The sequence below is a fragment of the Camelus bactrianus genome, chromosome 1 (assembly GCF_048773025.1).
Source record: "Camelus bactrianus isolate YW-2024 breed Bactrian camel chromosome 1, ASM4877302v1, whole genome shotgun sequence".
In the NCBI taxonomy this organism is placed as follows: Eukaryota; Metazoa; Chordata; class Mammalia; order Artiodactyla; family Camelidae; genus Camelus; species Camelus bactrianus.
The window spans coordinates 59647824-59671051 of NC_133539.1; the positions used below are offsets into that span (position 1 = coordinate 59647824).

Genomic DNA, 23228 nt, shown 5'->3' on the forward strand with positions numbered 1-23228 from the left:
GAGGTGGAAGCACACCTCCTTTCCTACTTGCTGGAAAGGAGACCATTCCAACTCCGAACCAACTTTTATTTCATTATTCACCAAATTAATTTGGGGTCTAAGTTTCCTATCAGTTCCCTAGACACCCCTGTTTTAAATTAGAAAGACACATGCTCTGCTGGATACTCTGCCAAGGACTAGAGAGCCACAGGTGTCAATCAAATGATGCCATTTTCTAGAGATATTGCCAGGATTCCAGTGAGGAATGACAGGGAATGTCACCCCCACCGGTTTCAGCACTGACGGTGAGTGTTGGGAAACCCAGGAGCATGGATGTTATGTTTATAATCTAAGGGTCCGTCCCTTACCCTGCATGTTCCGGAAAGACAGGGATGTTAACAATTTCAGGAGAAAAAAAAAAAAAGGTGGTTCTATTAAAGGAGAGCAAAACAAAGATAAATAGAAAAGAAAATGACAATGAAATGAAGAAGACAGGATAGAGACATGATGATGATGATAAGGGTTGAATTGGTACTCTGGTACCAATACTACATGCTGGGCCCTATCCTAAGAGCTCTGCATGTGTTAACTCGTTCAATCCTCACCACGACTCTGAGGTACGGACCATTACTGTCCCTATTTCACAGACAAGGAAACTGAGGCCTGAAGAGGTCAAGTAATATAACTCTTGCCTCTGGTCACATACCTAGAAGTTTAGAGGTAGGTCAAGGAAGGTAAAGAAGGAAGAGGGAGAGAGGTTTATGGTATCAATTTTATTTCTGAAATGAAATTCTGCTGCTGAGCTAGTCAGTGAGCCAGTCAGAATATTTATCAAGTATCAAATGTCAGGTACAGTCCTAGGTGTTGGGGAGAGATAAGGCAGGGTCAAGAGGCACTGATTTGAGGTCTCGTAGACCACTGGCTGCTGCTCCCGCAACTCCTCTCCCATAGGATCCAGGACTCTCCGCCCTCCCTAGGTGCAGGCTGGGGACCTGGCAGCTCTCGCTAGCACAGTCCTTGGTTGTCATGGGTCTAGATAGCACTGAGGTTCTCAGTCCTGATCAGGGACCCTCCACAGCCTCTCATGCCCTCTCTGTGCCCCTCACCCCTCTGCTCCCTTGACTTGACCTTCTTTCCCTCTTGCAGGTCAGCCAGGATGGCAAAGCGCTGCTGGATGTGCTGCAGCGTCCCCTAAGTCCTGGGAACTCCGAGTCCCTCACGGCCACAGCCAACTACTCCAAGGCAGTGCACCAGGTGCTGGACGTGGTGCACGAGGTGCTGCACCACCAGCGGCGGCTCGAGAGCATCTGGCAGCACCGCAAGGTGCGGCTCCACCAGCGGCTGCAGCTCTGCGTCTTCCAGCAAGATGTCCAGCAGGTGAGAGACCGCTTCCCTGCACCTGGCATCCGTCACAGGCAGGCAGACAGCTGGAGTCCCTGACCTAGGTGATGAGGCCTGGGAACGCCTGCATTGTGGAGGGAAGAGGGCAATTCAGTCCCACCTGCTCCCTCCCACCCCGCACCACCTGGACTTGTTTATGGATGCTTCTCACCTAAGCAGCTGTACAGACCAGGCTTTCTCACTCTCTGCTGTTGGGAAGGGGGACTCAATCTAAGAAATAGCAATTCCTTGTAATCACATGACATTGTTTTCTTTGGAAGAAGCTTGACCCTCCCTCAGTCATGAGCTTTCTGGACGACTCCAGTATCCGGGGAAGGGGGGATATCTTAGTGCTGCCAGGGCTGGACCACACATAGAGTGAGCTCACTTCTCAATCAGAGATACAGATGGCCTGTTAGAGTTGGGGTGTGATGGGGTACAGGGCCTGTGGGGAATTCTTTGGTGAGACAGGACTTGGGAAACCAGATTTAAAACATGGACTGTAGATAACTGTATATTCCATGATTAGGGATTATTTCTAGCCTAATCTGTTTTTGCATTGTTAGTACAGTCAGAGCTTTTTCCTTTACCACAAATCATAAAGAAATGGTTATGTTTCTAACTGTAAAAGGACAGCCTTGCCACAGTTGCCCTTTTGGATGAAATGACCCATTCTTTTCTCCTCATACTTCCTTTGTTTCCCTGGGGACCCTGGGAGCTTTTCTCTGAGGACTGATGAGCTAAGAGGGGAAGCTGGTTGGGAGCTGGAGACTGAACTTAAGATTGAGCATCACCTCCCTGCTAGTTCTCTGTGAGAGGCAGGGGTGGGGGCACTCGTGTTATCAGACTTTTCTGGCCACCACATAATTTCAAGATCATACATGTAAAATAACTCCAGATAAGAACATGGGCTCTGGAATCAGACAGCCTGAGTTTAAATACTGCTCTGTCAAGTCTTGGCCTGTGACCTTGGGCAAGTGACTTCACTCCTTGTGCTTCAGTTTCCTTACCCCTAAAATAGGACCCATCATGTACCTGTCTCATTGGACTAATGAGGTGTAAGCACAGCACCTGCCTACTGTGTAGGAGATCCTCCAGCAGTGTTATCTGGGTTTAGTCACATCCTCTTGAGTGGTACTCGGGTGTCCCCTGGTGCTTGTGCTGTTGGGAACCCAGCATGATTTTCCTGTCTCCACAACAGCAATTACTTCGTGGATCTGCTGAGTTCCATTTCATTCAGTGATAAAATCTCAGCACTGCCAGGGACGTGGAAGAGCATCCAGTCTAACCTACTATAGGGTCGTGGAAATTGAGGCCCAGAGATGTAAAGTAACATGGCCATAACCATGCAGCTAGTTAGTGGTAGTGCCGGGCCCAGAAGCTACATCTTCTGACTCCCAGTCCGGGTGTCCTACAGAAAAGCCACATGAGAGAGGAGCAGGCAGACAGAGGAGGAGAACGGAGAGACAGGGAGCACACATGCACACTTACATAGAGAGGGGACAGACAGACAGACACACACACACCCCAAAACAGACAGAGAGAGGGAGAGACAGAGACAGACAATGGGGGAAGGGAAAGAGAAGAGAGATTTAAGGACAGAATGCAGAGAAACAGACACACACCAGCTGGAAGGAGAAAGGGAAAGAGGAGGGTACGGGGATAGACAGAAGAGAAAGAGACAGGGCCTCCTGCTAACAGAGGGAGAGGGCAGAGTGAGCCTGCCTCTCCCCACCTGACTCCTTGTTTGCTGCCATTTCTGGGCATGGCCTTTGCCCAAATAGGAATACCTTGACCCAAAGCACAGTAGAGAAGTTGAAACCAAAGATAGACACTAGTGAAAAAAGATTCCATTTAAACATCTGCAGCTAAAATTGGCCTGACACATCATCTCTGTGTAGATGTCCCTTGGGTGCCAACAGGTGTACACTTAGCATTCTCTTCCCCCCTGGGCTTGAGGACAGTGGAAATAAGTCACCCTAAGGATCAAACTGGGACTTGGGTTCATTAAGCTGCAGAAGGACATAGACGGGCCCACCTGCCATTGATTGCTGGTGGAATAATTTTCGGTGCTATTGTTTTTCCAGTTTGGAGTGGGACAGTACTGACCAACAGCCAAAAGAGCTGTTGCCAACCTTTAACTTTCCGTTATTCTCTCCTAACTCCTGCGGCTTCCCAGGGGAGTAAAGGACTCCTTCCAAGACCAGGTAGAGCTGACTTTGTCGTGAGAAGAACAGGGAGTAGCTAGAGTCTTGATCTTTCTGGTATATGCAAACTCCATTCCATTTTTTCATAGCCAGAGTAAGTGTTTTGAGCACTCTACAGGCCCTCTTGTTCTGCCTCCCTTTCCTCTTCTTCCTCCTCTGTGTTGTGCAAGAATACATTGATAAAGTGTTTTTGAACAACTACTGTGTGCGAGGCCCTGTGCTAAGAACTTGAGATTGCTGGCCAGAGAGAAGACATCTACACTTGAGGATGTCTGGATGGCACATGGCTATCTGGGCTCAGGGACAAAGAGCGAGACAACAATGGGCTGGCGGAGTCAGAGCAGAGAAAGTTCCCTGCAGTTGGGGTGGGATTTGGACTGGTCCTTGGATTCAGGCAGAAGAGATGGGGATGGTGTTCCTGGGGAAGGCCAGGAAGCAAAGAATAAGTTATAGTAGCCAGAGGAAAGGGAGGAGGAGGAAGAGGAAATAAAACTGGGTGCTTGCTCTTGGCAGGAGTAATGGGAGGTCAGGCTGGAAGGGTTAGGAGTGGTCTTGGTGGTATGGGTGGGACGTGACCCATTGGAGGCTCCAATACTCTCTCTTAAAAGCAATGTGTTTTGCTTTGAAGTGATCCAAAGGTGAGCTAGGGAGGGGCAGTGATGACAGAATTTATCTGGCTCAGTGACTTAGCATTCTGAATGAACATATTAATATTAAAGTCCATAGTTCTTGTACTACAAATGAATCTCACCTGTTTCTATCAGGTTTTTCTAGAGCCTCATGGGGGAAAGTTATAGCTTTTACTGTCAGCTCTTGCCTGCCAAAGGATGTGTAAAAAGGATTCAAGAGTAATTTTTAAAACTCCAGATATTCAGTCCTTTACTAGCTATAGTGACTACAGCCCCTTAATTGTATTAAACCAGTTTGGGCATCATATACTCCAGTGGACAGCTTTGCATAGTAAAAGGTGAGCACTTTGGGTTACAAACAGCATGCTTAGAAAAAGGTGACTGGAATGATGATGGGTTGGGAAATGAACTCTTCCTGTAAGAAGGAAAGATTAAAGCATCCGAGAAGGAAAATGCTCAGGGTATAGTCTCAGATAGATGGGGGAACACACACAAAGGGGAGCCATCCTCAAAATCTGAAATGCTGACTAGTTAGTTCCTTGGTGGGTATGTTGGGGCGGAGATTCAAACATCAGAGGGATGGTTGGATTCCAACCCTGAGGTTTGGTTACTGGGATTAAATGTGTCTATAAAAGTTTTATTGTTCATAGCTCAGGATTCATCATCTTTGTGAGTAATTGAGCTTCTAATTCCTTTACTTATCTTTTCTTGTTTAATCATCCAACACTATGAAGCATGTGATAGTCTGGTGCCCACCTTACTGGTGAGGAAACTGAGTTTTAGAAAGGTTAAGTAAACTTGTGCAAGGTCACACAGCTAGTGGCAGAGGAAGGATTCCAACCCACGTTTGCCTCATCTCGAGGTCTATGCTCTTAGCCTTTCAGCTCTGCCCGGAGCACTATGCCAGGTGATGGGAATGCACAGAGACACAGCTCCTGCCCTTGAGGGGCTTATAAGTTAGTGCTGGAATGTCATTGCTCAAAGGGCCCCGAGAGAGAACGCGATCCCAAAGGATGAGACTTGCCCAAGATCATATAGCTGCTGACAGCTGAGATTCATCCCCAGCCTGCCTGTCCAGTAAGACCCACCCAGGCAGTCATACTCAGATCTGAACATTATTTTTCACCTGTTCCATCTTTATAAAGTTTGCCCTCTATGGTTATTTATCTCTAACACAGATTTCCCTAAAACAGGCACCACCCATTCTCATTTGTTTTTCACAACCGTGATTTTGTTAACTCAGCATTGCTGATGCCTTTCTTTGTAGGATATATCTTGAATAATATCCATTTGCCCAAGGTAATATTTAGTATTAAAGTTCTCAAGTAAGTTTTGCTGGTGATGATCTAATCATTAATAGACAAGTAGATAATAGATAATTCTTTGGGCAGGATGAGTGTCCAGAAAGAGAGAAGGGTTGAGGTGCAACTGAACTGGGGGAGGTAGAAAGGGGAGAAAGGGAGGGCTCTGCTTGTCAGGGTTGCTTCCTGGCTGGAGTGAAGATAGGGGAACTTTCCCATCTGCCGAACTGGGGGCACTCTATCCCTCTCCCTGTAGTAGGAAGCTGCTACTGAAGGGTCTGTTCCAGTCTTCTACAAGCACTCCCCAGCTAGAATTGGCAGGGCTGGGGAGTGAGCTTTAGAGGCTTGCCCCCAATGTGCTCAGACCCTCCTGCCTGGAAATTTCACAGACCCTTGGTACCCCTTTGTGCTCTCCACCTCACCTCCATTCCTCTCTGCCCTACTTTCTGCTTTCTCTTCCCTTCCCCATCATGGCCTTCTCCCTTGGTGCTTACTTTGAATTTATGAATGCAAACTCTGTTCTGACTGAGCATTGATCCTTCTGTGATGAGCACCTTCCCAGGAAGGACTTGAGTGCCTCCATCTGGCAGAGCTCGGAGGCTGATGGGTCCTGGAAGGCGCTGAAAGTCCCTCAGGAGTTACTGAGCCACAGGGCTTTGTTGATCCATAGTAATTTTAAACATCTTTAATACCCTCAATTCCTTTTTAATTATTATGTTAACAAGTGACAAGAGAGTCACCACCCAGGGTCACTGCTTTCTGATAACACCTGTGCTCAGCATGTCCTTGACCTCAACATGCTACTTCTGGAACCTTGAATACCAGGCTAAAGGATAAAAGGCTCACCCTTTATAACTAGTGGGGAGCTCCTGAAAGATTTTGAGCAGAGGAAACAGGTGATCAGAGTGGAGGTCTGCAGTAATTTCATGCCACTTGGTGGACTGGGTTGGAGTGGGCGGATCCTGAGGCCACAGTCACGGTGCAGCCATACAGCATGAACTCAGGTGATGAGGCAAGGGTAGACTGGAGAATATTTATGAAAAAAATCACTGGAAATTGCTTTACATTTTGTTTATAGGAAACAAGGGAGGTGTCATGTATGACTATGAAACCATATTTTTCAAATGTGGTCCTTGGACCTGTTAATGAACTGAACTCAGGTCTGCTTGTCCAACTCACAGCAAAGACAATCTACTGACATCAGGTTGTGGTGAAGGAAAGTACAGCATTTATTGCAGGGGGCAGCAAACAAGGAGAGCAGGAAGCTCATGCTCAAAAGACTCAAACTCCCTGATGCTTCCAAGAAAGGGTTTTTAAAGGCAACATTAGGGGTAGGGATAGCAGGATATGTGATCAGCTCATAGCCATTTTTCTGATTGGTGGGGAGATAACAGGGTGATGTTTGGTGGATCTCAGTCATCAACCTTCTGGTTCCAGCCAGTCTGGAGTCTACTTGCTTGTGGTCAGCATGTAGTCACCGTCCTGTGCTAGGTTGGTGAGGTTGGCAGTGGGGGTCTTAGTTTCTTCAGAGCAACTCAAAGATGCGTCAGATTGTTATCTGTATCCTTTCGGGAAGAACTAAGAGTCCTCTGACTCCATTGTTCTAATCATTAACTGCTTGAATCTGCTTTTTGGAATTCAGGGAAGGCCAAACAAGAACAGGGGACATGGAGGGGCCCTGGAAGGCCATGCAGGGGCCTGCTCATTGTCAGGCCCCTCTTTTCTTTGAAGCTCTTCAGTCCTGATGGGAACAGGGGCAGGACAAGAACAGGAATACAGTTTTGGATAGAGAGGTTAATCATAAACTTGGCGGGGAACTCGGTTTTAGGGAGACTCCATTTCAGGCCCCTGGCATTAAAATCATCTGGTCAGAGTAGGGGCTTGTTAAAAACAGATTGTCTGGCCTTATTCCACACTTTTCGATTCAGAATCTGTGGGTAAGATGGTGCTTATATTTTAAAAAGAACCCCAGGTGATTATTCTGAAGCATTCTGAAGTTTGAGAAGCACTGACTTGAGAGGTTCAGTCCTTAGTGATGAGAAGTGTGGTGACACCACAACAAGAATCAAAGGCACCAGGGTTAGGAGATTCTCTCAGGGAGGTGCCAAGGACAAGGACGTGTTCTACTCAGCTTAGCCTGTTGGGAAGGGACAGGTGTGGACTAACTGGGAGTGGGGGTGCGGTCTCTTAGCTGGCTTCCACTCAGCATCACATCCGTCAGGAGGAAGGACCATGGTTCTCAGGGGAGGAGGGTCTGTACACCTGCAAATGACTTTCAGCTGAGCCCTCTCAGAAGACTGATGGCTTTTCCTGCCATAGCAAGACATTTATTTTGATCATGCTTGTTTCAAAGAGTGGATAGAAAATGAATTGTGGGTAATTGGGCCTTTCAAGTGGCGCCTGCAGGCTTTCTGGTCACAGCCAATGGGGAGCAGAGGATGAGATTTCCCCCTTCAGAACTAATGCTCAGCGTGCTGAGCAAGGAGACAGAAATACTGATGTGATGGACTGTCCTGGGTGCTCTCACACATTGTGTGTACTTGAGCCTTTAACAGAACACAGTGTGTTGTTGACACCTGATGGCATGTAAACTCCCCTTCAGGGACCTGAAAATAACGGCTTTCTCCAGAGTAGGGAGGCCAGGGCTGGGGCGGGGGTGAGGGGGAGCACTCCTTTAGCTTACTTCAAATAATAAAGCGTCTCGCCTGTTTTATCATGGATCAAATTATGACACAGACTTAATAACATATTTCAAATAAGACAACTGATCAAAGAGAGCCAGAGGAGGGGATCAGAGAGTTGGGATTCTGATTTCACAACTACTTATAAAATATCTCCATTTCTTTGAACGGTTTTTGCCCTTAAGGAAGTTCTCAAATCAGATTGGTTGAGTTCATTGACTCGTTTATTCAGCAGGTGCTCTTTGAGACACAGCGACATACCAAACAAAGCCCCTGCCCACTGGGAGCTTACATTCAGGAGGTAGAGAGAAAACACTGCCACAAACAAACCAACATGTCGAGGCCCTAGAGTGAGAGCCAGTGACATCCGAGCAGAGAGCTGAATGAATAGGCCATGGGGTGTGTTTAAGTAGAGGTTCCAAGCATGTGAAATGAGGCCTACAAAGTCCTTGGGACCAGGGCAAGCTAGGTGCATTCATGAAAGCAGGAGAATGGCCCGAGTACCAGGTGAATAGAGAGGAGGGAAAGAGGGTAAGAAGTTTGAAGGAATGGACTGGGTCCAGATCAAATCAGGCCTTAAAAGCTATGGAGAGAATTTGAATTTTTTAAGTGTGGTGGGAAACAATTGCAGAGTTTTGATAAGAGGAGTGTCATGATTTGATCTATGTTTAAAGAAATGTTATGTTTAAAGATCTGGCTACCATGTGGATGGGTGTCAAGACTAAAAGGAGAAAGACCACTTGGAGGGCTGGTGGGCTGAGTAGGGACAGATGGTGGCTTGGACTAGGTGGTTGTGGCGGAAATCAGTGCACAGGAAAGAGCAAATAATGCAGACTCTCAGGCTTGCGGCTGAGCAGTTGGGTGAACTGTGGTGTCTTTGAGACAAGGAAGACCAGGAAAGGCGGGGAGTAGGGGCAGAAGGGAATAAAGAGTTCGTTTTAGGTATGTTTGAGATGCCCATTATATACCAAGTTGGAGAGGAAGAGTAGGCAGTTGGGTACAGGAGTCTCTATCTCAGGAGAGAAATGAAGGCTGGAACTGTGAATATGGAAATTACCAGCACATAGATGATATTTTAAGCCATGGAACGGGGTGAGATCGTGCACGGAGTAAGAGAAGAGTGAGAAGAGGTCCAGAACTGAGCCCTCAGACATTGCAAAATTTGGAGGCTGGGAAGATAAGGATTCAGAAAAGAAGATGACGGTGGAGATCAGTGAGCTGGGGGAATTCCCAGGGAGGATGGTGTCCGAGGACATCTGTTTGCAAAACATCTCCATTTTGTTTAATGAAAAAATGTTTCCAGAAAGGGAAGGCTCTCCCTCTTAAGTGGGGCTGAGCGAGGTAGGTATCTCTACAGGGTAGGAGGGCTGCAGTGGCCCAGGGAGGTCAGAGCCCAAGTGGGCTGAGGATGGCTTTGGTGGGAGGGCAGCCCAGCACTGGGGGTCCTCAAGGAAGGATGGTCCCGAGTGGAGTGAAGTGAGAGTCCTTATGCAGGGGAAGTCTGGTGTCAAAGGCTTATGCAAGTCCTTATGCAGGGTGTCGAAGCCCAAGCAAGGTGAATAGAACACCTATAGAGGATGGTGGCCCCGCATAGGTGCAGACACTGAGCAGGTCAAGGAGGCCATCTGTGAGGAGTGGGGGCTGTGGTGTGCAGTGTCACAGCCTGGGCAGAGGTAGGAGGGCATCCATGCACAGAGGGAAGCCCAGCCTAGAGGATCGGAGTCCAAGCAGGGTGAGGGGGTGTCCACATAGGGTAAGGTAAACTTACCCAGAGGAAGTTTATTAGAAGATGGTCTTGGAATCAACCCCTGAGGAAGGGAAGGGAAGAAGCAAGATTAGACAGAGGGTGACATTGAGCTACAATGTCATCTCAAGGGAATCCTTAGTCAGCCCTACTGGGTGTTCTGAAGAAGGTCCCAGGTTGTGGAATGAGGTCTGGGCCTTGGTATGCTGGGGTCCATCACTGGTCAATGTAAGAAGGGGCCTTGGGCAAAGCTACTTTCTTCAGTCAAGGGTAATAATCCCCAAAGGGGACTGACACCCGAGGGTTGTCTGCTTGCTGGTGGCACTATCAGCAGCGTGGTACAAAGTCCTTCATGGCACATCAGGCATCTACCACCTCCATGGTCTCAGACTGCCACCTCCATATACTTATTCATTACAAAGGAATAAGAGTGACTTTTCTAGAAAAAAATCTGGAAGACACTACCTTGACCAAGTGATCAATGTTAACATCACCAGTAATGGAACAAATTGAAACTATATCCCACCAGATAGAATGCAGTGGAAAGAACAAGAATCATTTCTGTATTTCTGATTCTAATCATGAAAAAATATCAGACAAACCCAAACTGAGGGACATTTTACAAAGTAATATGTCTGTAACTGTTAAAAGTGTCAAAGGCAGGAAAGACAAGGGAAGCCTGAAGAACTCTTCCAGAATAAAGGGACAGCTGAACATGACATGTGCCTCTGGACTGCATCCTTTTGCTCTAAAAGTCAGTGTCGGGACAGATGGCAAAACTCGAATAGGGTCTGGGAATCAGACAGTAGCACTGTTGCCAGAACTACTTGGGATTGAATACTAACTCCACTATTTGGTAGCTGTGTGAGCTCAGGCAAGTTAATTAACCTCTCTGAGACTCATTTTCTTCATCCAGACATGGGGATAATGACTCTCACCATCCCAGGGCTATGGTGAGGTAGCATAAATGAGATGATGGGTGGGTTCCCTGACCTAGTGCAAGACAAAGTGCAGACCCTCCACAGACAGTAGCCTCTTCTGAGGAGGGGAGCTGAGCTGCCTTACCCTCAATGTAATAAAATCATGAAATATTTTCTTTGGAAGGGGGTGTACGGAGATGGTCTTATCTGACATTATCATTTGGCAGTGAGGTCCAGAGGAGAAAGCACAGGCCTAGCTGGGCCACAACTGGTTAGGGGCAGAGCTGGGATGAGAACCCACTTCCTCTGTAAGTTATGGTGTCTTTAACTTAGAATGATCACAGTGGTGCCACATTTCAATGATGCTTTAAGAGCCTAAAACACTTTTATATGTAAATAGAGCTTAGACACCAACTTAAAACTTTGTTCTAAAGGTGGTTGCCTCTAAGTGCAGGGGCCTCCTGCACTGGGCTGGGTGATCCTTGAGGTCTTGCCCAATACTGAGATTCTATCATGTTAGAAGAATCCAAAAAAATCAGAGTCCCAGGACAGAAATCAGCTAGGCCTTTGATTTTCTCCCATTAACTTGTTTGCATTCATGGCCGCTGTTCAGAAAATATCAGTAGTTCTCTTCAAAAAATCTTTTCTCCCCAGCAGCTAGAAAGGACTGTCTCCTCCCTTGAAAAGTGCTCTGTCTTGATTGTATGCTGGTTGGAATAAACACAATTAGATGAGGAAGAAAGGGGGTGATTAGGGAATTATGCATAATGGCTGTTAGATTGGCTCCCAAATCCGGTTCAGGATGTGAGTGTCTCTCTTGGAAAAGGCTGCTCTGGGAAAGGACTAATTCTGGTTGAAAAGTTGGGGCATGAGAAAGGAGGAAGTGCTTTACAAGTTGTTTACAAGACTGCCTGCCTGCTATAGTGGCGAGGAGTCCCAGGCTGACCAGGGCTGCTGTTCCCAGTGACAGAGCAAAGAGTAGGCCTCTTGCTGGTAGAGCAAGACAGTAGGCCAGCCATATTTGCACTTGACAATTGACGGCTATATACGTTCATTGAGTAACTCGTGTGTGTTCAGTGCTGATGGTGATGCTGGGGGCAATGAGGGGTGAAAGGGTGGAATACAATAGTGGAAACCCCATACTTCTTCAGGAGCTAATCTCCTGCCAAGTGAGGCAGCGGAGAGGGTGGACACACAGAAAAAGAAGTAATGAGAAAGAGTTACAGTGGGCGTACAGAGCTGAAGACCTTCACCCCAAAGTCGTGTATTGGGGGATGAGTTTGAGTTGAGTTCAGTCCACTCTGTGCTGAAGACCAGGCTGTGTCCAGGAATCACAAGGAGGTCAGAGTCTCGTGAGAGATCAGCCTGTGGGCACTAATTGTGGTTTGAACAGAACCGAGAAGAGTGACACCCCTCTAGCTTGAGTGGGTTGTTAAAGAGAAAAGGCTTTCCAAAACTAGAGATTTTGAGATGGTGCTTAAAGGCTGAGTAAGAAGGAGCCTAGGAAGTTATTTAGAGGGAAGAAAGATAAGGACATTTCAAGTAAAGTTAAAAATAGCAAGAGCAAACTTCAGGAGGTGAGAAACAGCTTTTGGGGTGTCTAGGTGTGGGCCAGGAACTCATGGGGTGGGAGGTGGGGTTGGGGGGATGAGGCTAGTCACAGAGGACTTTGTGTTTCAGGTTAAGGGGTCCCTCGAAAACATCCCAGTGAAATGCCCCTTCAAGAATGCGTGGATTAATTCCATGTAAGCCTAAATTTGTGTTTTTGGGGTAGATTTCTTGTCCCTAATTTCTTTTTATTGTAGAACCCAGCTCTATGAACAATTTCTACTTTACTTTTAAACCTTAGTGTATAAAATTATTTCTTTGAAATTAAAGGTACATCTTGCCAGAATCAGATTGACAACTATCATTGGGTGCTACTTCCTACTCAGGTTCAGAGGCACACCTGTCATTTATTAAAACCAGAGTGTGAGTATGAAAATGGAAAGAAAACTTAAGAAAAAGTCTTAATTTTTGTGCTGTCCCTTGTAACTCACTTGCCTCTGCACCAGTGACAAGTTCCTCTTCCACGCAGTTATTCAAGCCTAACCCCTAGGGGGTCAGTCTTCTCCCTGCCTCTTCCTCACCCCATGCCCAGTCACCAAATCCTGCCCATTCTGTCTGCTAATCTCTCCGCAGACACTGCCACTGGCCTCACCTGAGCCACCATCGCCTCTTGTCAGGATTTCTGCCAGAACCTCCTGTTCCCCACCTCCGTGCTTGCCTTCCTCCAACTGATTCTCTGCAAAGCAGTCAGAGCAATAATTTTTAAATGCAGATCTAGTGATGTCCTTCTCCTTTCAGCCCTTCAGTGGCTTGGAGGCTGAACGCTGGAATCGGACTCCGCACACCAGGCTTGAGCGCCACCTGGTGCCTGCCCTCTCTGGGCGCGTTTCCTACTTAAGCCTACCCAAGCCAGGCTGGTCTTTTTAATTCCAAGCTTAGTTAAGTTCTCGTCTCTCTCAGACCTCGGCTAAACCTCACTTCTTCATAGTGAAATTCTCTTCTGTTGGCACTTGTCACCCTTGCAGTTATTGATGAACTGTGTGATTTCGTGTCTAGTGCTCATTACCCACCGAGCCTGCGCTCCTGGAGTCAGGACTGCACCTGCCTTGTTCAGTCTTGCACCTCGGGCTGTCCTAGTGCCTGGCGCTAGGCTGCAGTGAGACTAACACCTGCTTGAATATGTGGATAGTCATATCCCACATGTGCTCCTCTGCATCCTGAAGACCCCTCAGACAAAAAAAAAGGAAAACACCTCCTATTGTTGGAAACTTGAATACTAATTCAGAGCCATAAATAGGTATGAGTAACCATCATCCTGGACTATCCTGACTATAACTGATAACTGAGTATTTTTAATAAGATCTTGTGGATGAGATCAATTAAGTAGGAGGCAGCTAATAAGGGGTACCTCGATGGGTGCTTAGACTTTGGTAGGGTCCAGGGTAAGGCAGGAAACTCAATTTATTCTTCAACCAGTGATGTTCAGATTCTGAGACTCACTAGACTTAAATGCTGCACATTAATTTACGGTGTGTCATGTAATTGTCAGGCACTGATGGTGTCATTTCTCTGCCATGCAGTCCATGTAGGAAGCTAATCTCCCAGGATTGTACTCCCAGGGTTCAGAGACATCAAGGGTCAAGAGAGCTATGCTGGCTCTGAATGAACTATGTGAAACAAGATTGCCAGAAGTCATCATACATTGATTATGTTTATCTGTCCTCAGGTACTTTTTCAGTCTCAATGTATTGCTAAAGTAATTTTGTCACCAAGATCCAGGTCTAATAGCAGAAGATGGACTAAATGGAGGCCATATAACATCACAGGGCAGTCAAAGTAATGTTTAAACTAAGTAAAATTCTCTTAAATATGAAATAAATCAATTTTTAAGTTGTAAAGGTAGAGCTAATTAAGTAAACTAAGTGTCACTAACTGAAAACAAATGGACATTTTGAAGAAAGCAAAATGACTTTAAAAAGAAATAAACTGCTTTTTAAAAAAAAGTTTAAAAGTTGTGAATCACCCTCAGGGAGTATAAAAGCTAACCATTTGTGAGCTAGTGGATGAGAAACGTTTCTCTTTAACCAATTTGCTTTAGAATATTATTTAGAATATTTATTAAAGCTAGAGATAAAAATGAAATGGAATAAAATAAAATTCATGAATAAAGTGCCAGACAAGCAAGTCACATTTAACTGCTCAAAACAAAATAAAAAAAAAAAACAATCATAATCTGAAAATATTGCATAAATTTCAAAGCACTCATGAAAGGATCCAAGACAGCTCTTTTGTTTTAAAAATTATCTCCAAGCTTCAGTTCATTCTCAAAAAAGGAATTAATAAAAGTTAAAGTATGCATGAAAATGATAAAACGACACTATCCACAGTACACAATGCATGGGAAAGTTTGTGACTAGTTTTACCTTTGACCTTGCACCCTGACACTTGCCATCCCCTTTATAGTACAGAATTGTGGGGTCACAATGTGGCAAATTAAGTACAAATGCATTCTCCTGATTTTTTTGTTATTGAAATTTCACCATAAGTAATTCAAGAGAAAAGTTGGCTCTTCTTCCTTCAAAGAAAGCAATATTTAAAGTTCCTTTCAGTGTTGCCTTTCATTGTTTGCAAAAGGTAAAAATTCATTTCATTTTCTACTGCAATTTCTTTTTACAGATGTACCTCCAGAATATTTTTTAAATGGCCAGAATTTGTTATATAAAGTGTCTCAAATCTTTTTTAAATTGAAATATAGTTGATTTACAATATTGTGTTAGTTTTGGGTGTATAGCAAAATGATTCAGCTATATATATGTATTTTTCAGATTATTTTCCATTATAGATTATTAGAAGATATTGAATATAGTTCCCTGTGTTATATAGTAAATCCCTGTTAATAAAGTATTTGAAATCTTTACACTAATGTTTATATAAAGTAATTTTTTACAAAAGCCTTTTTTTCCCTTCACTTTAATAGACAATTACCTGACCTGGCTTTGTACTGTGCATGTTTGTTAAACCTCGTTTTGTATATATGTGTATACACACACACACACACACACACACATATGTATTTCTCTAATTAATACCATCTTGGTATGACTTTATGATACTGCCACTGAAGACTTTGAGAGCGTCCATACTTTGCACAGTTGCAGGCATTAATTTATTTCAAATGTCAGAGGAAGTGAAGCCAAAGGCTAGATTCTGTAGAACCAGAACTCCTGTGCCTACCGTCCATGGAATGATTTGATCTGTCTGCTTGCCACAGGGCAATCCATAGAAGAAACAAAGGAATGGATTAAAGCATTCTTTGAAACAGGGCTAGTTCATCTAAATTATTTTCCCAAAGGTCCTTCCAAAATCTGAGCAAACTAGTACCTCATTCATCAAATGTTTCGTTGAAGTTTAGTACAGTAGGAGCAGAGTGGGCTTAGTTGAGTTTTGGCAGGATCTGCAACAGGTGTGTCTGTACTGTAATTCTGATTTAATTGTGGCCATCTGATTTATTGAGTGCCAGCTCCTCAGAGCCCAGATGAACCGCTTCCCTTCTGCCCGGGAGGCATACATTTTGTTAGGTTGTGTGGGCAAATGCACAATGGACTAAATACTTTGATCCTCCCTACAGTTCAAGGCTTTTACCCTAGGGTTTCCAATTCCCCTGTCAAGTGCCCTCCAGGACCACATATTTTCTCCCCTCTTCAACATCTCCTCACTCATCTCTCCACTGCTCCAGTGACCAATTTGACAGCTTCTCTCAACTCCAAATGTCAAAATGTCTTATGACCAGATCACTAGATTTTAAGTCTGGAGAACAAAGAGAACTCTACTGCTACCCAGGAAAATCATAGCTACTAAAGACCTTACTTATCTGGTTGGTTGATGTTGATAGGAAGGAGGTGGAAAGGAGACAGAGAGGGCAGTTGTCTTGAGGATCAACTGTCTTGAGCATAGCTCCAGGGGAGACTGACTACTCTGGACTTTCTTTCCAAGATTAGGAAGAGTGTCCCAGGAGCACAAGGAGGCAGGACCCCCAGTACTGGTTTCCCCCTGCTATGAGCATTTTTATGGTGGAAGGAGGGCCAAGGAACTGCCCTGACCTGATACTGCCTAATTTCCTGGAAATGTGTCTGACCTTACATGGTTGGAACAAAGGTAGTGAGGGGGTTGAACTGTGCCTGATGGTCTGTGTAGCTTGTTTAAAATAATGGGCTAATTAAGGCTGAGAAAACTGAAAAAGTAATTAGGGGAGATTCTGGACATCAAAGAAGATAAGCTGAATGTTGTTAAGGGTGAGATTGTTATATTGCCAGTGACAGTAATGAAATCCCCTGTATCTGCTGTGGATTGGGCATTTCCACCTGACTGCTGCTTTCTGACTGTGTTGGGGACTTGAGGAGCCTAGCGGTCACACATATTGTCACTTGTCTTTCCTTCTGCCAAGAAGTCATTGTTTCTGTCTTCCCTCTCTGGCCAGGTGTTAGACTGGATTGAAAACCATGGCGAAGCCTTTCTCAGCAAACACACAGGGGTCGGGAAGTCTCTGCATCGAGCCCGGGCCCTGCAGAAGAGGCATGATGACTTTGAAGAGGTGGCTCAGGTGAGATGCTGTAGATGGCTGTGTGCTGTGCGCACGTGTGTGTGGAGCCGGGTATGGGAGACCAGGGTTATGGCTTTGGTGTTTGGTGGACGTGTTGGTTGGATAGCCCATGGCTATTGGACTGCCTTCCTACCTGATGCAAGGAGACTCTTGTCTGCTCTTGGATCGCCAGGTGAGTGTTAAGTAAACCCTCAGTTTATGGTCTTCAAAGAAAATCTTCCTGCCAGCATGCTTTGTCAATACCTTGCCCACAAGGTGGTGATGGCAGGAGAGATGCTGTTATTAGAACCATCAACAGGCCAAAGTTACTGCTTATGGTTATCGCTGCAGGCAAGTGGGAACTGAAAATTAACATGAGCTCCACTTGCAAAGCTGTGTACCTTCCAGGACCTGGAGGAAAATGGAACCTGTTCACCAAGCAATGCACCCACAAGGCTGAATGTGCCCAGAGAGTGTGCCTTTATGTCACTGGCAAAATATGTGGTCTGTCATTTGCACAATGTTTACCTTTTAGCTGAGCTGCATACCTGATCTAAAAAGGGCACCGTTTTCTAATTTTCACAAAGATGCTGTGTGAGAACTTAACCATTTGTCTTAATGATGGAGTGTTACAGGAGGGTTTCTGTCCTAAGCCTCTACCCTCCAAATTTTATCCGAACTCCCTTATATTCCTCTCAAGGAGTTTTCCAAATGGATCCTGCAAATCTTCATTTTCAAGATGAAATACTGCTGTCCAGTTATTTTGTCAGGTGTGATCAGTTGTAGTAGGAAATCAAACTCTTAAGAAGGCAGAGGAGGGGAACCTGGAAGGGCATCAGTGTGGAACAGAGAGGTGGCTGCTGCTGAAGTAGGGAGTCTGACAGAGCTTAGGTTTGCCACATCACAGCATTAGCCAGGGCTGGCTCTGGTCCCATTACATGGGCAGTCCTCAGTGTGGTGTCATGCTGGGCGCTGTCCAGAGCCCCAAACCTCACCCAGGAAGGTGACCAGCGCCAGACGGATGTGAGCTGTGGGTGTGAAAGGAGAGGGCCTGCCAAGGAAGGAACCTGCTGGAGGACGGGGTGTAGTGGGAACACATCCCATCTCCAGGGGAGCCACAAGTGATGCTGACAAGAGCCAGAAGGGCTGTGTCAGCAGTGACCTGAACCTGGGGAGGCGGGTGGATTAGACCCAACTTACAGAATAAAGAAAGCCTCACAGGGAACCTTTGTGTGCTGTTGGTGGGAATGTAAGATGGTGCAGCCACTGTGAAAAACAGGATGGCAGCTCCTCAAAAAGGTAAACATAGAATTACCACATGATTCAGTACATACCCAAAAGAATTAACAGAATGTGCAGAGGTATTTGTATACCCTTGATCAGGCAGCATTTTTCACAATAGCCAAAAGGTGGAAGCAACCGAAGTATTCATCAACAGATGAATAGATAAACCAAAAATGGTGTATGCAGATAGTGGGATATTATTCAGTCTTTAAAAGAAAGGAAATATGACATGATACAACATGGATGAACCTTGAAGATAATGCTATGTGAAATGTCAGTCACTAAAGGACAAATATCATATGAGTCCACTTATATAAAGTGCCTGAAATAGTCAAGTTCATGGAGACAGAAAGTAGAATGGTGGTTGCCAGGTGCTTGGTGGAAGGGGAGGAAGGAATGGGGAGTTATTATTTAATGGGTGCAGTTTCATTTTTGCAAGATAGAGAGTTCTGGAGATGGATGGGAGCAATGGTTGCACAACAGCGTGAATCTTAATAACACCACTGAACTTAAAAAGTTTTCTTTTAAATATATTTCACGACTACCACCATAAGAGCAAAAGGCCAAGCTTATAACCACACAAGGGCCTTCTGCAGAATGAGCTGGACTTTGCCAACATAATGCAGACCCAGGCTCAGTGTGCCTTTGGTGGACAGGATGTAGCACAGACCCAAAATATCTGGGTGACCAGGCATTCTGGTGCCTGTCCAGTCTGTTAGAGGACAAGGGGTGGGAGAGGGCCATCCGGACTCCCTGCCTGCTGAGACTGGACACTGTGGTACCTGGGATAACCTGTTGTTATAGAGCCATCCCGTATCTTTGGCTCCCCTGCCTTTTGGCTGTCCCGTGGCTCAGCTCTCTTCACTTGGGAAGGACATCCCCAGAGCCACCCACAGCCCTGATCCAGCCCACTCCTTGCTCTCTTCCTGTTGTAGCCTCATAGGCAATGCCAACCTTGGCTGAAGGCCCATGAGGGGGCTGCCATTTTTGTGTATTGTTACAACTGAGCAAGTGTCATGGCCACCCCAACTTCAACCCCGTTGCTCCCAGTTACTCCTCCACCTTCTAACTGGTGCCTGATATGCCCTTCATGTGGGACAATGCCTTTCATTTAGCACTGGAGACACATTAACTTAAATTCACATTGAAGAAAGGACGGACGCATTTTTGAGAGCTTATGGGTCTGTTATGTGTTTTGTCTCCCACCAATCCTGAGTGATAGACAGTATTACCCTCATTTTGTAGAAGAGAACACGAAGGCTCGGAAAGTTCTTCAGCACCCACGTCACCTGGTGGCTCTGCTAGGGTTTCGACCCAGGTCTGTCTCCAGACTCATGTTCTCAGCCTGACTCCATGCTGTCCCTCCTTACTGAGGTGTAGGAATGGGGTGTAAAGTTCATTTCTGAGTGCCAGTTTCCTCATGGAAAGTGGGAGCAAAGAGCAAGAACGGGGCAGGGGGTGGTGCTGTGGCCATCCCATTTCACACGCATTCCTTTTCCCTGGTCCCGCCAGTGAGTAATCTCTTGATAAAATCCGCTTCCCCCGCCTCTGCTTTCTGACAAGACTGTGTCTTTATGAGAGAGGAGAGAGGGTTCTACCTTCCAAAAGGCTCATGCTTTTAGGATTGGGTTTCCTCTGAAAAGGGCAGCAGCAGATGCAGGCCACAAATGTAGCACCTGAGTGAGGGGCTATGTGGTCACTGCATTGCCCTGGACATAGGCCTCTAGAGATGGGGCTTGTAGTTGGGAAATTAATCCTGTCTTGTTCCCTTGTCCCCAGGCTAGGGAAGGGAGTGGGCAGTGGAGCTGCCTAGCATCCTAGAACTGGGAGTCCACATAGGAAAACCAACTCTGACTGTGAGTAGCCACCTGCCTCAGCCCTGCTTTGCTCTGTGCAAGGTGACCATCACGCTCAGGTGGTGAGAGAGGGGGCGATCGGGCAGGAAAGGGTGCTCTCTCTCTTGCTTCTGTTCTCAGTTAGGTGAGAACCATGGGGAGGAGAGCAGTGAGTTTCATCAGGAAGTGGATCATTCTTGAGTTGGGCAGAGATCAGTGGCACAAAGTGAAAGTATTGGAACTTGTTCCTGGTTGTTGTGGGCTGCTAGGTATGAGATATGGTCAGGAAGGGCATCACACACAGTGAGAAGTAGGAGGCTGGGTGGGGGTCGCCTGTCAGCAGCGCGACAGAGGGTCATGATTCAGTGAAGGAGCCTCTGCCAGCTTCATGATTTTATGATTCTTTGACCTGAGACTGATGAGACAAGGGAATTCTAAGCTCCCATTCTGTGCTTTCAGATTTAAAAAATTGTTATGAATCAAAGCACGAAGAGAGCTGTTTCATTGGTAGCAGCTCCTGGAAATTTGCCCTTCTGCAGGGAAAAACAGAGAAATGCCTGCCCCTGGGGAGAGGTCAAGGGGCAGCATAAAGCCCCTGGACAAGCGCTTCTCTGTTCTAGGGACAGTGGGACACCTGTGATTCTCACCATTGGTTACCCTTTGGGGTAAAGACATTTAAGGCAGTCATGAAAATAAATACAAATGATATCTGTGAAAGCTGAATGTAGCAGTTCATCACCTGTTATTAAACTTTAACATCAGTTTTGTGTTGATTAGTTCTTGAACACGTTTTAAAAAAATTCTTCAACTACCATTTGAAGGGAATGAATTTAGTATTTATGAGTACTCCCTTCATCCTGCAGATGGCACTCTTTGAATAGTCTGCATAGAAGCGGAGCAGAGTGAGGAAAGGAGCCTCACTCATGAGAGCCTGACGGGCAGATGGTGAGGGGCCAGGGCCAGGGGATGCACCAAGGGTCTGTCTCTACAGGGCTTTCTAGTCTAAGCCGCTGAGATTGTCCCTGCTCAAATAGAAGAGCTGGGGGCCAGTGGGAACTCTTCCTGGTCTGGAGAGATACTTGACTCAAGTTACCTATAAACTGATCAATGACTCAGGCCATAGAGTAAATTCAATTAAAAAAAAAAAACTCACTTATTACATATATATATTTAAATATTCATACATGTGCTTTATTTTTTTGTTTGTTTGTTTTTATTTACTTTTTATTGAAGTATAGTCAGTTTATAATGTGTTAGTTTCTGGTGTGTAGCATAGTGATTCAGTTATACATATGTATGCCTTTTCATATTCTTTTTCATTATGAGCTATTACAAGGTATTGAATATAGTTCCCTGTGCTGTACAGTAGGACCTCGTGGTCTATTTTATATATAGTATTTAGTGTCTGTAACTCCTGAATTCCTAATTTATCACTTCTTACCCCCTACCTTTTTTCCTTCTGGTAACCATCAGCTTGTTCCCTTTGTTTGTGAGTCTGTTTCTGTTTTATAAATAAGATCATTTGTGTTTTTTTTTTTTAGATTCCACATACAAGTGATATCATGTGGTATTTTTCTTTCTCTTTCTGGCTTACTTCACTTAGTATGACAATCTCCATGTCCATCTATGTTACTGCAAATGGCATTATTTTATTCTTTTTTATGGCTAAGTAATATTCCATTACACACACACACACACACACACACACACACACACACACACACACACACACACACACCCCTTCTTTATCTAGTCATCTGTCCATCTGTCATTGGACATTTAGGTTGCTTCCATTGTCTTGGCTATTATAAATAGTACTGCTATGAGCACTGGGATGCACGTGTCTTTTCGAATTAGAGACTCCTCTGGATATATGCCCAAGAGTGGGATTGCTGGATCATATGGTAAGTCTATTTTTAGTTTTTTTTTTTTTAAGTTTCTTAAGAAATCTCCATACTGTCCACTATAATGGCTGCACCAGTTTACATCCCCACCAACAGTGTAGGAGGGTTCCTTTGTCTCGACACCCTCTCCAGCATTTATCGTTTGTGAACTTTTTAGTGATGGCCATTCTGACTGGTGTGAGGCGATACCTCATTGTAGTTTCGATTTGCATGTCTCTGATAATTAGCGATATTGAGCATTTTGTGTGTGTGCCTATTGACCATTTGTATATATACATGTATTTTGTATGTGTGTGTTGCATGTTAGGTATCACTGGGAGTATAAACAAGTTTAGGGATGGAGTTGCTGCCCATAAGAGTGTAGCTGTCAGGGCATGGATGTGTCCATATCTGCCCGGGAGGTAGACTGGGCAGTGGTACTGCCCTTTTGTCCTGAGATCCTTGCCACGACTCAGCAGGAAAGTAATCAGGGGCCTGCGGTTTAGATAGCAGCTGTGCCTGCTGTGTTAGCGGTCTGCTTTATAACCTCATTATCTGAAACGCCAGACTCTCTGTAAGCTAGTTTAGTCAAAAATTAGCAAGCATTTACATTCAAATATATATTATTTAAAATCTCAAAGCACCAAGTCACATTTAAGCAGCTAAGCATTAGTGTAACATTTTTGAAAGAACAGACCATTTAAAAAAAGATTTAAAGAAATACAAAAATACAGGCATCATTAAGTAGTCCATTCAATAATCTCTGGTTAGTTATTTCTCTATCTGACCCTCGCTTTTTTCTCAAACTTGAATAGAATACATTTTTTTTTTAAATCATCCTGAGTCTTGGAGTCAAAATAGGCAAGAATGGAAGGAAAACATTTCAGTGGACCTATCGGTGACCTTGCCCTGCAAAGATGCTCAAGGTGTAATCCACTAACCTACCAGAGTACTAAAGGAAGGTGGAACGGGATAATCCCTGGAGATGGGGAGGGTGTGCCCACAGAGTGACAGTTGCACTCAGTTTCCATGGCCTGTCAAGTCTTCGGTGGGCACCATGGAAAATTAAAGAGATGCACAGTTCTGTCTTGAGGAACTCACAATCCAGTGGAAAAACATACAGCAAACATATTCAAACTCTCTAAGTCCACAGTAAGAGAGGAGGCATAGTCTTTACTCTTTTCGTTTTCAAGGAGCACATCTAGTGAAACCAAGGTAAACCCTTAGTTCATTTAGTGATCCAGGAAACATGCCTGCC

The 23228-nt window shown here is 45.2% G+C and overlaps 1 protein-coding gene across 15 annotated transcripts in view; it reads left to right on the forward strand.

Annotated features, from left to right (window-relative positions):
* Positions 1 to 23228, forward strand: part of KALRN (kalirin RhoGEF kinase) — a 616794-nt gene that overhangs the window by 268465 nt on the left and 325101 nt on the right. For all 15 annotated transcript variants that reach the window (XM_074364800.1, XM_074364803.1, XM_074364805.1 and 12 more), the window contains exons 9-10: positions 1126 to 1356; positions 16867 to 16989. In XM_074364800.1, coding sequence (XP_074220901.1) covers positions 1126 to 1356; positions 16867 to 16989 — 354 coding nt within the window. The remainder of the gene's footprint in view (positions 1 to 1125; positions 1357 to 16866; positions 16990 to 23228) is intronic.